We start from the raw sequence: 16,388 nt of genomic DNA, 5'->3' as shown, positions 1-16,388 counted from the left end.
TTGAAAGTAAAAGTCTTGAAATCTCTTAAGCGTTGCCCAAAATCTTCTTTACAAAAATTGCATGCGTTCTCCCTAAAAAAAAAAAACCCTAGATTTGCTAAAAAGCTTATTTATACTACTCTAAATAAAATCCTCCTAATAAAAGGTCTTAGAATAAGACTAGGAAACTAAATAAATTAAAATAAAATAGGTAATATAATCCTAAATTGACTTGATAAATTCGCCAAAAAATCTACACAACCATGTTTTGGGCCCAAATCGGCTCCAAAACTGGCCCAAAATAGCTGGATTTAAAGCTTTGATTCCGAACACTTCTATAGAAGGCCACGAACCCATCCGAAGTCATCTTGGGCTCCAAAAACGCAGTTTAAGCTCAGCAACGTCACTTTCCAACAACGCGCACTGCTCCTTCATTTAATCTCCAGAAAATAACCGCTTGGTAGAAATTGCTGAGATTTTGACACGAACAAGCTAAGGAACACACGAACGTCCTTCAATTTGATCACTCCAAAATTCGTCCGTTTGGTCACGTTTTGCTTCAGAAGAAATCGAATGTCCTATATTGAAAATATAAAGCAAAGTATCAAAATTCTACCAAAATAATTATCAAATTATACTAAGAATATGGTGAAATATATAATATAATTTTGACTCATCAGTAGACTTGGAGAAAACAATTTGAAACCATTAATATGCTTTGGAATAACAAAGGTTTTGTATTTTAATTATTTAGGAATTTGTTAAGTTATTTTGGGAGTTGTAAGGGTGTCATGGAAACTTAAAGTCTATTAATTTGTAAACGCTTATAAATATTGTACTAGAAAGCCTTGAATGGGGGACTTGAATGAATTAAAATTGTATTTGCCTTTTGCATTTGAAGAGAGTGATTTCTCCTTCTAAAATCAAGCATTTGACTTGATTGTGTGAGTGAATTCACGATTAGCGACGTAAGCGAGGTCCGTTGCTCCTGGTTGAGCGAATCTCAGGTTATCATCCCCCGTCTCCCTGAGACTCCTTTGGTTTTTCTTGTGTCAAGCTGCATCACGAACATCCACCAACGTCCAATAATTGTATCCAAATGACTCAAACCCCCCTGCGTACAGAGTCACATTGCACATGATGTAAGAGACGTATATACTCACATAACCTCTATAAATATTAATAACTATGCATAAATCTAACAATACGGATCGTTAATATTAGCATAAATGACTACGTACTACAAGAAAAAACAAAATCCTTTTGTGCCGGTTAAATGTCGTAACAAACTTTTGCGATGGCTGAGCAACTGCAATTGAGGGGACAAACTAGGTTGCGACACCAATGGCTAGAAGCCGTCTCTGTATCGACATTTGAAGCTTTGGGGTCACCATATGAGTTAATTTTGGGAACTTTATGACTCCTTGGTCATATTTCATTTCTTAAGAAACATGTACATATTACCGGATGTGGCAAATAAGTTTAAAGTAAATATTAGAGTGTCTCCAACAAACTCTTCAAATGCATTAGTCACATCAGCAAAACAAGTTCCAAGAGACCCTTCAAAGGCAAATATCAAACTTTCAAATGCATTAGTCACATCAACAAAACAAAGCTCCAAGAGACTCTTCAATGGCAAATATCAAACTTAGGACCTCTTCTCTCTCTACAAATTTAGAGACCTCCATCTCACTCTCCAACTTAATATAAATAGTGTGCTACATAGGGAGAAGACAAAACATAAATTTAAATAATAACCAAACAATCAAATTTGAAGAGTTTGTTAGATTGCAAGGTAACTAATTTTACTCTTCAATTCCCACATAGGTCAACAAAATAGAATTTGAAGAGCGAAATTGAGAGACTACGTTGGAGATGTTCTTACCTTGAAGAACCTTAGCTAGAAGCCAGCTACTCGCATTCAAGGTGGGTTGTAAGATCGGCCCCAAAATATCAGAAGGACAAAAAGTTGCGATTTCAAGTCCAGTTTTTTTCCCAGACTCGAAGGCCTCCCATTGATTCTGCTATTGTTTTTGAAGGAAAATACCATTTCTGTACCAGAAAATCAAAGATCATAATCATATATAGGTTCAGCTTAAAACTGACTAATTAATAACAACAATGCAACCGGTGTATCTCTTTGACGTGCAGATCACTAACGAATAATTACCTTGGTTATTTCAATATATTCGGGAACAGACCAACAAGTCTCGTCCTTGACTTGACCCTTAGGCCAGTCCGGGTTCATAAAAACAGCGGATACAGAGGACAAAAAACAACTCGTTTCACTTTAGCTTCTAGGCATGCATTTAGTACATTCAGTGTTCCCTTTAAAGCTGGTTCAATCAACTCTACCTGCAGTTGCACCACATTTGCATGTTTAAGGTTTATACTATATGAGATTTATAACAAGCAATTAAATATTGTGAAATGTGAGATTTAGGAAGTTGTAGTTCATTTGTGTTTGTATTTTCTTTATGCATCTAAATGATAGAATAAATTGATGTATGTAAACTAACAAATAATATATTCATGATGAACTGTTGATTTAGTGTATGGTGGAACTCTAAGTCAGAGAGATGGGGTATGGTACTTTTTGTGTGTCTAGTATGCAAAATTCGGTGATCCCAATCTCTCTACACTAGAATTTCTCCTCAATAGGGAAGCAAATGTATATTATCCAATTAAGAATGCGTTTAACTTTCACAATTGGCTTGAGGCTAATTCCTGCTCTAACTTGGGGCTTACAGATCGGGTCCGACCCCACTAAGTAGGCTGAACTAGGTCACTCTCAATATTTTTTTTTTTGAACAATCAATGTTACCTATACTAATAGGGAGGGGGTGGGCTTAGCCTCATACTTACAAGTGAAATGGAGTACCATTAGACCGTAATACTAAATGGCAGGTTACTCTCATATTTTAGAAGTTTTGTTTACGCCTAAATTTATAACTTCATCTTCTCCACCCATAACAAGGTGCATTCTCCACAAGCCATCGTCTTCCATTTTGATATCCATTTTCTCATGTTAGTGATTTATATTTCCATTGCTACTTTTATCACATATTTGTTTCATCATTTGTATCATCTCTCCTAGACCCTGCGTAAAGCGGGAGCCTTGTGCACTGGGTACGACCTTTTTATTTGTATCATCTCTCTCATAGAGATGAGACCCACATGTTTGTGGACCCTACCCTTATTAGAAAGAGTACAAATGATGGTAAAAATAAACAATAAGTATCGCATTACTCATTTCTACTAGTCTTGTTCTTATCTCTCTATAATCTCCGAATAATTGTTTTCATTTGTTTTGATTGATCTATAAACCATATGCTCTGCTTAATCAGGCATAGAAGCTTTTTATTTTTAGGAACTGATTGAGTTGGCCATATGAGTTAAATAGACACACTTAGACCGTGAACTCAAAATTTTATTTTGATACTCGATTTTAATTTTATTTTGATACTCGATTTTAATTTTATTTTGCTTTTGTAACTAAAAAGTTCTCACTTTACTCCGTGAACTCAAAATTTGTTTTACTTTGACTTGTGAACTCTCTTTTCTTCTTGAAACTCAAAGTCGCCCTCGGAAACATATGTGGGACCTATCACCCAATAAGACTGTGCCATATGTGCCAATGAATTTGATTATAAATCCCTACCATGCATTAACATTCAAGTTTCAATAATAAAAAAAATTTAAAGTTTAAAAGAAGAAATTAAGAATTGGAATTTTTTTTTTTGGATTCTGTTCTTGAGATGCAAAGATGGAGAAAAATGATTGGCCTGGTGGATATAAATCAAACTCATATAATAAAACTAAAATAATTAAGGTAATGTGGAGCAAATTTTGAGCTTTATAGAGTAAAATAACAACTTCTAAGTTTAAGGGATTCAAATCGAGTTTCAAAGGCAAAATGGAATGAATTTTGAGTTTTAGAAAATAAAATAACGGCCTTTGAGTTATAAGGGGCAATGTGAGATTAAAATTGAATTCCAGAGAGCTTAGTTGTAAATAAGCCTAGTTCACACTTGAGCCAAAAACCCCCACCGTGTAAGTCTCGGATATTAGGAAATAATTATTGTAGTTATTATAATATTATTATGATTACGATAATATCTTCCTGATTAAGTCAAACATTAGAAAAATATTATCATAGTTATTATAATCATTATAATTTACCTTTTCTAGCATAAGTCAAATATCACAAATTATGGATCACGGCTTGCATGCCGTAATAGTGGCTGTGTCGTTGATTGTAATATTTGTATATAATACCTTGTACATAAATAATTATTCAATTGAAGAAATTCATTCAAAACCATCACACATTCTATTTTCTTGACATCGGAGGTGTTAGATCCGGAAGGAATTTAAAGCGGCCCAAACGTATAGGGTAGGATTCAAGACGAGAGCATAACTTAACTTGATGCTTATATGAAGCATATGTGTAGCCAATAACTAATGCTGCTACTTATCATGCTTAATAAGCAGAACTATTATTTTGTTGTGATTGTGCACAGCAGTTTGCATATTACGAGTAGCTAGTTAACTAGCTAGGGAAAATACAATACAAATACAGTAGTCTGTCAACTTTTCCTAACCCACGATTCCAGCCTTCCGGTGGCTTTCAATAGAATCATTAAGCGTTTCCTCAACTGGCCGGAAAGTCCAACCCAACTTCTGCAATTTTTCGGAATTAATGTGTTGTACTTCTTCCTCTGCGTAGGTAAGGCTGCCAATACAACCGGTAACATATATCAATAACATGAACATGGATCAATCGTTAACGTACACAAGCAAACAGAAGGATGAACTGAAAAAAAAGAAGACGCTAGTTAATTATTGAAAGGCTGGTCTAATGGATTAACTTACTTCTTGGGGTACTTGTAATCGGGATATGTAGGCCTTAAGTATTTCTCCACCACATCTCGTATGCCAATTGAGTGTGAATGGCATATGTATCTTTCTCCTGCAGCCTCAGACTTCTTGTATGCAAGAAGCAGCGCTTCAGCTAAATCACGAACATCCACGAACGTCCAGTAATTGCATGGCAAGGACTCAAGATCACCTACACATTCGTACAGAGTCGCGCGCGTGCACACACACACTAGCCCATTAATATTGCACAAACAAGAAACATGTCCTGTACCTTGTACTCTTAATATATGAATATGCACAGAGATACCTTTTATAGTCATAACAACGAGAAAGCTACTGCATTTGCGAGTGGATTGCAAAATTGGCCCCAAAATGAGAGAAGGACAAACAGTCACAACCTCAAGTCCATTCCTTTTTCCAAACTCCAGAGCCTCGCGTTCTGCTTCCGTTTTCGAAAGATAGTACCATTTCTTGGTTGTTTTCAAATATTCGGGAACGGACCAACAAGTCTCGTCCTTGACTTGATCCTTAGGCCACTCCGGGTTCATAATAACAGCGGCTAAAGACGACACAACTACAACTCTCTTCACGTTGGCTTCTTTGCAAGCCTTGAGTACATTCAGCGTTCCCTTTATTGCTGGTTCGAGAAACTCCTGCAACACATTCGTTTATTCTACAATTTCAGTTTTTTACTCAAAACTGAAAGGATAATGCTTGTGTTCCTCTCATAAAAGAACTTACTTGTCCCCCACTTATACTTAACATATTTTCACTGGACGAACATTAAAATTGGAACCGTCATTTTCTTTATCATCATTTAAAGATCATTTTCAAAATATCATTCAATTCGGAGGTCTTTTAATCATACATGTGTGTCAAAACCAATAGACGATTTTAATAACAAATAGCACCCTCATGATGAATCTTTTATTTATTTGATGTATATGAATGATTAAAAGACCTTCAAATTCAATGGTTTTTTCTGGATATGATATTTAGATGATGGTAAAGTGATAAACAACTCCCATTATGATTTCCGTATAGTAAAAAGGGGCTTTTAGATCCAGGTCAAAAAACATAGAGTATTTTTAGGAGTGACTCCAGTTATCTAACTATATGTTTTTATTTCTTTTATACTCCTTTTATATTTTCTAAAAATATTAAAAATCAATTAAAATCTTTTAATATTATGCATTTTTTATGATTCTTGCCTCAGGTTAAATAATATAAGTTGAGTGAGGCAGGCATTAATTAATTAACATAACATAACATAATCTGGAAGATTCTTGCCTCAGGGTCTGAGTCTTTAAGATAAGTGGGTATAGGGCTGGCAACATGGAAGACTCCGCTGCAACCTTCAATGGCCAAACGAAGAGAGTCGTAGTCCAACAAATCTGCCTTGAACAGTTTGAGGTTCTCTGATGCTTTCTCAAGCTTGTTCAAGTGATCATACTTGCTGTCTCCTGCATGAGCGCACAATATATAAATATATATTCTGAGACTATATATACGATGAGTGATGGGAGTGACAGACCTGGTTGCCTGACGGTTCCATGAACAACATAGTCCTTGGAGAGAAGGAGGTTGACGAGCCAAGAGCCAGTAAATCCTCCAGCTCCAGTCACGCATACTTTTTCTTTCTGATCAGTCGTCCCACCCACCATATCTTTACTTGCTATATGTCTTCTTACCAAGTTATATATTTTCCTTACTCCTCTCAGTCCCACCTCTCTTATGATTGATCTCTCTGCCTATATCTTCTTGGTCATTCTACTTGTCTGTTTATATATGCGCTGGGGGTTGTCTAATATATGTTGTGACTAAAGATGAATGCCCACGTGGTGCATGTTTATTGGTGAAATAGTGTTGTGGGTGGTGCTACGAAGTTATTCCTGCAACAACTTGCTGAATTTAATTTCCAAAGCAATATTGAGTTCTACAACAACTTGCTGAATCTTCCATAGCAATATTGAAAGTGTGAAATCCCATTCTCAGATTCACTATTTAATTTTACCTACTTTGTATTTACGCGAATTTATTTTAACTTCATAGTTAGTCATTAAAAATTCAAAATCCTTTTTAGGTCACTTTTAGTGTTTTTCAAATAGAACTTGATATTGCGAACGTACAGACGAAAAATGTTAATAAAGGAGAAATAAGGAAACAAATGAAGGGGTAATTTTATCTTTTTGACCTATTTATGGAAGGTCCCAGATTTAGGAAGGGAGACTTTCACGTTTTAGAAAGCGGGCGTGTGGGTCGACCCTAAATCTCTCTACGATTTTGACCCTTTTTGGGCAAACATTTAGATGTCCATTCCGGCGAATTTCGTCGACAAGGATCTTAGCCACCTTCTGGGATAGACTCCTCTCATCCCCACAGTCATTTCCACCCAAGATCGACCCAGTTTGGCTGCCATTCGTGACGGATCGAGCCCCGAGAGTTCTGGGACTTTGACATAGGTAATCTCCCTCCTCTGTTCACCTCAACGTCGATGATCACCTCCACTACACTCACCTCTAAGGCCATCTCCAATCGAAAAAGTGCCAAAGGGCCATGTTTAGCCCTATAGTTCTGCAATAAATTATATTTTAATGAACAATGTCAGACCATATTTTATATCATCTCCAACCGAGAAGGCCAAATGGCTATAGGCCAAACATACCCATTTGACAAAAAACCCATCTCCAACCTAAGAGGGCTAATAATTTATTATTTTAATTGAATTAAATTACCATATTAAATAAAAAAAATAAATTATGCCAAAAGATAAGAAGAAATAAAATAAATTAAATCGAAAAAAATATTGAAGAAAAAAATAAGGATAGCTCCAAATGCGGATTGCATATAAAATTTCTTAAAATTAAAAACAAATAAAATAATAGTACCTCATAAAAATGGTATTATATTTTGTGGATTGACGAAGGATAAAATTAAAAACAAATAAAATAATAGTAACTCAAATAAAATAATAGTACTTCATAAAAATGCAAGTAAGCGTACTACAAATAAGGCATGATGGGAGAGTGACGCAACCTAACCAGAGCGGTACCCACAACACCAACAACACCAAGTGGATTGGGCTACCCAAATCGGGCTGGCTGGCTGGCTGGCTTGGCCTTGTGGTTGGTTTATGGCCTGGTACGGCCCACAAGCCTTTTGGCTTGGCTCTCAGTTGGAGACGGTTTTCGTGTCAAAATGGACTACATTTTGGTCTATGGCCTTTTAGCCAGGTCAATTGGAGATGACCTTATTATGTTAATATTTTAGAATGTGATTATACGTAATATTTTAGGAACCTAGGAATTTACAAATCGGAAATTTGACGTAGGGTCTTCCGAATTGAATTACTAGGGTTGTTGACCGGGTCGTTGACCATAGTGACCAATTATTGACTTTTGGTCAAAATGTTATGAAGCATTCTTAAATACTAAAATTAACATTACTAGATACCCGATAAAGCCTAGTGGGTCTATCTTGGTAAGCGAGTCATACTAAGGGATGTGTGCATCAGTTTCCGTGCGATGACAAGACCTTTGGTTAGTCATGTGGAATTCATGACCGATAATGTGTGTACTTTCAATTGTGATTCATGTTGAATTGATATATGATGTATGATGTATAATGTGTGATGATATAACTTAACCATGTAGCAATGTGGTACATGGGTGGTCCTACTTGGTTGATCTACATTGGGGGACCACACCATTTGATGCATGTTTATGGTCCTACTTGGTTACTTCGCATGTGGGGTCATTACCTATTTGGTTATCTCGTTCTCATAGGTGGTCTTACTTAGTTAATCCGCATTGGGGGACCACACTATTGGGTGTATACTTATGGTTCTGCTTGGTTAATCTGCATTAGGGGGGGACTATACATATTCTAGGGGGTGACCTGTTTGGTTAATCTGCATTAGGGGTCACTGCCTACTTGGTTACATGGTGCTCATGAGTGGTCTTGCTTGGTTAATATGCATTAGGGGACAACACCATTTGATGCATGTTTATGGTTCTGCTTGGTATATCCGTTATGGGGGACCATACATATTTTAGCGGTGATCATTGCCTACACGATTAGGTTATGCCTGTAGTTTTGCTTGTTATATCCCCAATGAGGGACCATAGGCTATCTAGGGATGATGGTGTTTGGTGTATCCGCGATGGGCAACCACTTCCTCCTTAGGGTTGTAAGGAGTATTTGTGCTTGGTAAATCAATGAAGGGCGACCACTTCCTAGTGGGATTCTGTTGAGTGGTTTGAAATCCCAGCTCTTGGTTGGTTCCGTTGAGTTTGTCCTAAACTCTAGATTCTTATGAATAGAAATTACTAATTGTAGACATTTTTGTAAATTAAGGTTACAATATTGCTTGGAATATAGGTTGGGAAATACAGAGATTTACTTTATCAAATTTCATGAAAGGATGCTTGATCTCGTTGCTTGATTAAGTTGTCAAATGTTAATATTGTGTATCCATGAATCATGGAATCAACTATTTGTTGTGATTGGGAAACTGTGTTGTAAGATATTGTGATACATGCGGATGACAAAATGACAATCCTGGTTGTCATATCATTTTGTTATGTAGTTTGAAATCTAGTGATTTATGCTCGTCGAGTTCTATTTAGTGATTCTAGAACTTTTTATTTTTTCTGCTAGGAAGTATCATGAGAAATGTTAGAGTTTAACAAAGCGTAAACTATGAATAGTTAGATCCTGTTTTTGGGTGTAAGCAGTCTAACATAGAGGTTAGATGCATCCATGAAATAAAAGGAAAAAATTACTACACTATTGAATTGTTTAAGTCATGTCTCAGAGGCAAGGCACTATCGATGAATATGTATGTGGTGACATCACGTGTCAATCTCGAATATATATTAGGATTGAGATAGAATGCTACAACTCATGTACGAGTATGGGTTTGTAATATCTCCATATATGAGAGATGCAAGTCTATAACATTGAGGGTAAATGTGCTTGTACATCGAAATTTCGGTGAAATAAATGTTGATCAATAATTAAAATTCCAATGTTCACGTGTCACATAAATTTTATATGTAACATGTGACTCAACGAAAAATCAAAATAAATTAGAAAAGTCATCAAATAGGACACGTGTCAACACCTGGCAGAAATGATTTATTTCATCTAATTATTTAAATCCAAAACTCAATTTTTGGAATTCTATAAATAGGAAGCCAATGCATTCATTTTCATTGACCAATTCACATCACATCAAAACCTTGAAGCTTTGAAACTCTAAGGCTCCCAAGCAAATCCTTCATTCTTCGTCAAATCCTCCTTCAAGATCAAACCCCGACGGCCCTTGAAGAGCTTCCACCAATTCAAGATCAAGCCCCGACGGCCCTTGAAGAAAGTGTTCATCGTTCATCATTCGTTCATTCTAAGATTAAGCCCCAACGACCTTTTGGATCAACAACATCAACAAATCCAAACATTCATTCTTCAAGATCAAGCCCAAAAGCCCTTGAAGATCCGTTCATCCTAGTTCTTCAAGATCAAGCCCAAAAACCCCTTGAAGATCCGTTCATTACCATTCTTCAAGATCAAACCCAAAAGCCCTTGAAGATCTATTCATCCTTAACCCTCAAGATCAAGCCCCGAAGGTCAAGATCCAGGCCCTTGAAGAAACTTCCATCAACTATCAAGATCCAGGCCCTGGAAGGAACTTCCCTCAACCTTCAAGATCAAGCCCCGAAGGCTCTTGAAGAAACTTCCAACCGTTCATCCAAGATCAAGCCTTGACGGCCCTTGGATCAATAAAACATCCACAAATCTACATCTTACGGAGATTGAATCAGAGGATCGACTATAAAGAGATTGTAACCCCAAAATCATTAATACAAAATATTATTTTGTACACTTGTTCTTGTCTCGTTTCATCGCAGGAATTTCTATGTTTACAGTGCTATCCCAATCCTCACATATGACTGGGCTATACACTATATAATATATACACCAAAGTGAGAGTTTTCAGATAATGTAAAAGATACAGAATGCAATTTTTTAGATCTCTTCAATGTGAAACTAGGGGGCGGAACTAGGATTTCACATGCGGGGGCCAAACCATTATACAAGTAAGAACTATCAAGAATTTACGTAGGACTTGCACACCAAACAACGTACTTAGAACAACTTTAGCTAGGAAAAACACATGGAAAATCCTTTAAACAATATGCATATACCAAAAGAAACATCACGACTCTACAATTACAAATTTATCATGAATATAATACAATTATGGATCCATAAAAGACCCACAACCAATAAACAAGAATGATAATTCTCACCAGAACTAAATCTTTGCAAACTGAAGAACTACTTTAATGGTGCCATGGGTGGAGTACACAGCCTCTTATAATCTTTCAATCGTTTGCAAAGAAGCATTGTTATAAGTCATCCAACAAAATCAAGCTTCTTCATAGTCATTGCCAAGTGCACAAAAAAAAAAAAAAAAAAACCTTCACTTCAAAAGTTGACTAACAGTTGTTGATGTACAATATGAATTGACTAGTAAACCTTCATCTCTATACAAGAATTTTCTCAACAGAGCGAGAGAGTGGGCACAACTATTAAGTCTCTGTAATAAAGCGAAATTCTTGCATAATATGAATTGAGTAGATAACCTGATAATCACTCAACCAAAGGAAATTGAGCTCATATAGCTTTGTTTTCTCCAACTTTGGTATGAAATGATTCCCCTTCGGTGGCGGCTCATGTTGATGTGTTTTCAGACTATGCTGGATTTCCTGGCTTCCACTTCCCAAATTAATGTGACACTGTTTTCTTTTCTTAACCTTATGATGTTGCTTGATTTGTTTTGTAGGTTTAAACCTTTAGGTTGGCTTTAGAGGGGTTAGGTTTCATGTGCCTCCCTTTTTTCCTTGTATCTTTATTATTTTCGTTTCTAGAAGAGTAATGTTTATGTCCCCATTTTTTTCATGTATTTTTTAATCTTTTTTTCTTGTATTATGAGGGGTAAGGTTTATGTTCCTGGATAGGTATAACTTTTTATTTTTTTTGTTATCAATAAAATTCCCTCTCGTACCATTGAGGTTTTTCAAAAAAAAAAAAAAAGGAAACGGAACTCGCTCGACATCATTAATCGTATTCGCTTGCCACGACCAAGTCAAATGCTTTTCAAAAAAGAAAATGGCTCACTTCTTAGATATAATTTTTAAAATTCACTGAATGACTTCTTTAAAGATACATACGGAGCCCCTTAAATAAAAAGATTACAAAGCATTGGTAGGATCAAGGAAGAAAATATCGGTAATATCGGAAATATCGGTAGTCTGAAAACACGGAAATATCGATGGAAATATCGGGATAATATCGATATCGATAAAAATTACATGGAAACCACGGAAATTGTAAGAAAAACTTGGAAATTTTTATTGAAACTTTGCATGATGTTTATTTAGTCAATTATCTATTAGTTTATCACAAAAAATTGGAAGGAAATGCATTGCATGATGGATTTAACTGATTTAAGTTGATTATATAGCGAACTGGCAAACATTGTGAATGTAGAAAATATGTAGTAATTAATGAAAGAAGTTTAAACACACCATAATTATTTATATATAATGAATTAGTACAATATTTTACACTTTATACATTGCATGGTAAGATACATGAGTGACTTAGTACCACATAGAGTTCATATGAGGTTCAAAATTTTCACTATCTTCATCATCTCTATTTGTAGAGTAAGTGTATTGTGAAGAGTAGTCAGCAACCATGACAATGGTTTTCAAGAACCAAAACCCAAAAGTCAATAGAAAACCGAATACTTCGGTATTTTTCGGGATTACCAAACAAATGGGATTTGGAAACCAATCCCATATCGAAAATTTCGGTATTTTTCGGGATGGGATTCCCGAACTTCAGGATGGTTTTGGTTTGGGATTTTTCGGTTTGGGGATTTTTCGGTTTGGTTTGGGATTTTCGAGAATTTTTTCCAGCCCTACCATGTAAGTGACCAAATAAAAAATAGAAAAATTAAAAACCACATGCCATTAACTAAGTAATTAATTGACACAATTTAAAATATAATACCACAAAAAATTTGGAATATGTGCAAATTTGTTTATTGTAAAAAGAATTCAAAACAAAACAATATATATAAATATAGTAGCATATTATCACAACAACCATAAGTGATATGGTGGTTAAGGCGTTAAGAGTCAAATGGGAGGGGGTTCGAATCCCTTTAGTTTCAAAATTGAGACTTTTCAGAAAATTTTAAGAATTTTTGGATGTCATATCGCGAAAATATAACTAATATCGCGATATTATCAATAATATCGATAATATCACGATATTATCGATAATATCGCGATATTTTGACGAAAACTCATTGGATACTCATTAAAATATCGGTAACCGAAAAAAACGAAAATATCGGCGAAATATCGCCGATATTTTCGATATTTAAATCCTTGGGTAGGATAAATAGTTAATATTAGAACTGTTAAACGAGAATTACAAGACACAAATAAATGAGAAAAGAAATGTTGAAATCATTTTCTCAAACCAATGTTGAGGCACAATCTAATGAGAGAGCGTGACTCTACTGTTCTCCAAATTTGACTTGTTCGACCCGTGATCAATCAAGCAATTTTTTAATAACTGCAAGGACCTGGTTTCTCTGTCCTCCCACTTCTCATACACTCTCATTCTCTTCTATTTGTGCGGTCATGGTTAAGCCACGTCAACATTTTATATTACTATTGATTTTTGTCTTATTATCTCTGTAAAAAAATCAATATAAAATGTTAACGTGGTTTAATCGTGATCACACAAAATAGGAGATGATGAGAGTGTATAGAAAGTGGGAGGGCAAAGAAGTCTGATCCTAACTGCAAAACTAATGACAGGTCTAGGAGAGTGTAAAAAAATGATAGGTCTAGGACGAGCCATCGAACGAGCTCTTGTCTCCAGCTATAGCTAGTCAGTTGTGTGTCTTTGTCATTATTTACGTAAAATACTGTTTTAAAATTAACATCAACGGAAGATTCTGATTCAAATTCTGTCCAAAAGCATTTTGCCGGATCACCTCACTATTAAAACATAATTAGAAAACTAATTTCACTAAATAAGAGACTCTTATTCATTGGTGTACTTTCACCTAATTAAACATGATCAAGGTGTATATGCGACATGATGAGCTAAGACTAGTAGGTGTTAGACAATGACCCCTTATTATGTTAATATTTTAGAGGGTCAAGTCAGTGGTCCACTATTAATCATATTACTACTGTCTCAAACTTAATCACTTATACAATTCAGTAAACACTAATCTTGTCTCAAACTTAATTACTTGTGCAATCCTGTAAGTGTGGGGATTTTATCATTAAAAACTTTGCGCAATTAGAAATGAAACCATTTGAAATAAATTTTGATTTGTTTCATAAGATGTTCAATGCGAGACTTTTTATTTTATTCAACACCTTCAAGCAACTCCAAACAATAAACACCTAACCTGGGACCCCAAGGGACGCATATTCTAGAACCTGAGACATATCCCTCAATAGCTTTAAAGGCCAAAGCCAAAGCATTATTTTTTCTAACAAACACAAAAAGACGAAATATTATTTGGTAAACTACCACCAGGCAGTAGCTATAAGACAGAAAACTAACATATGTCTGGACTCCACCAACCTAATCGGCATTGAAACAAATTAAGCCAAATTCCTCTTCGATCGTGGGATGTGTAACTTCAAACAATGTAGTTAGCTACGTAATTAAGCACACTCTGAGATGTTTTCAATATCAAAGTAGTCCAGCCTCTTTGTAGCTCTCAACTGAGTCAGTGAGCGTCTCTTTCAATGGTCGGAAACTCAAACCCATCCTCTGAAGTTTCTCCGAGCTCAACCTTGGCTGTTCTTCTACTCCAAGGGGCTCATATAAATTGGATTGATAATGGTGTGTTGTTTCTTTTATATATCTAACTAGTCCAAATTCGGTTTTGGCTTCAAACGATTCAAAATCTAGTCCCCAAGATTGTTTCTGCTTGTTATTGTCCACATGGATAGTTTGAAGGTTTTAAATTCTGATAAATTTGTGTTTGATGCTAAAAGTGGTGTGTGCTCTTGCAAAGCGACGGAAGATTGAAAGAAATTACGACGGATATGTCAGAAGATAAGAACTTCAGAGGAGATAACGTATGCTTTTGAGTTTTATTTTTTATTTTTTGAATGGGCGTAAAGATAATTTTACATATTGATTGGGTTTGTGAGGGCAATTTAGGTAGTAAATTTAGATTTAAAGAGATATTGAGAGTTTAATTAAAAATAATATGGGTATAGAGAGTAAGTTGGGTGTAATGAGAGATTATGTGGGTTTAAATAAAATTTCCCTTAAAGAAATAATTACAATCAAAACACACATGAAATGATACAATCCCACTAAAATAACTTTACCAATGCAATGTTGCAGCTAGATGATACCACCACGCTAAATGTATTTGCGTCATTCCAAATCTCCACCAAAATGAAATACTGAATAAAACTAAGAGCGAAAGTTCAAGAACGAGATGATATTCACAACAACAACAACAAAACCTTTTCCCACTAAGTGGGGTCGGCTATATGAATCCTAGAACGCCACTGCGCTCGGTTATGTGTCATATCCTTTGTTAGATCCAAAGACTCTAAGTCTTTTCTTAGAGTCTCTTCTAAATTTTCCTAGGTCTTCCTTTACCCCTTCGGCCCTGGACCTCTATCCTACAGTCGCATCTTCTAACATGAGCATCAGTAGGCCTTCTTTGCACATGTCCAAACCACCGTAACCGATTTTTTCTCATCTTTCCTTCAATTTCGGCTATTCCTACTTTACCTCGGATATCCTCATTCCTAATCTTATCTTTTCTCATGTGCCCACACATCCAACGAAGCATCCTCATCTCCGCTACACCCATTTTATGTACGTGTTGATGCTTCACCGCCTAACATTCTGTGCCATACAACATCGCTGGCCTTATTGCCGTCCTATAAAATTTTCCCTTGAGCTTCAGTGGCATACAGCGGTCACACAACTCGCCGAATGCACTCTTCCACTTCATCCATCTAGCTTGTATTCTATGGTTGAGGTCTTTATCTAATTCTCCGTTCTTTTGCAAGATAGATCCTAGATAGTGAAAGCGGTCGCTCTTTGGTACTTCCTGATATCTGATCTTCACCCCTAACTCATTTTGGCCTCCATTTGCACTGAACTTGCATTCCATATATTCTGTCTTTGATCGGCTTAGGCGAAGACCTTTAGATTCCACCACTTCTCTCCAAAGGTTAAGCTTCGCATTTACCCCTTCCTGAGTTTCATCTATCAACATTATATCATATACGAAAAGCATACACCAAGGAATATGATCATGAATATGTCCCGTTAACTCATCAATTACCAATGCAAAAAGGTAAGGACTTAAGGATGAGTCTTGATGTAACCCTACAGTTATGGGGAAACTTTCAGTTTGTCCTTCATAAGTTCTTACGGAAGTCTTTGCT

At 35.9% G+C, this 16,388-nt stretch overlaps 1 protein-coding gene across 1 annotated transcript; it reads right to left on the bottom strand.

The window, feature by feature from the left end:
• Window positions 1–4,396: 4,396 nt before the first annotated feature.
• Window positions 4,397–6,635, bottom strand: LOC103420127 (cinnamoyl-CoA reductase 1-like). Its single transcript, XM_070823895.1, has 5 exons — window positions 6,395–6,635; window positions 6,151–6,323; window positions 5,168–5,513; window positions 4,855–5,050; window positions 4,397–4,714 (listed from the first exon to the last, which is right to left on the bottom strand). The coding sequence occupies exons 1-5, from the start codon at window positions 6,522–6,524 to the stop codon at window positions 4,579–4,581; spliced, it is 981 nt and encodes a 326-aa protein (XP_070679996.1). The 5' UTR covers window positions 6,525–6,635; the 3' UTR covers window positions 4,397–4,578.
• Between the last annotated feature and the right edge of the window lie 9,753 nt (window positions 6,636–16,388).

Source organism: Malus domestica, chromosome 06 (genome assembly GCF_042453785.1).
Source record: "Malus domestica chromosome 06, GDT2T_hap1".
NCBI lineage: Eukaryota > Viridiplantae > Streptophyta > Magnoliopsida > Rosales > Rosaceae > Malus > Malus domestica.
The sequence above is the reverse complement of the archived record's forward strand: the minus strand, read 5'-3'. Positions and strand labels throughout refer to the sequence as shown.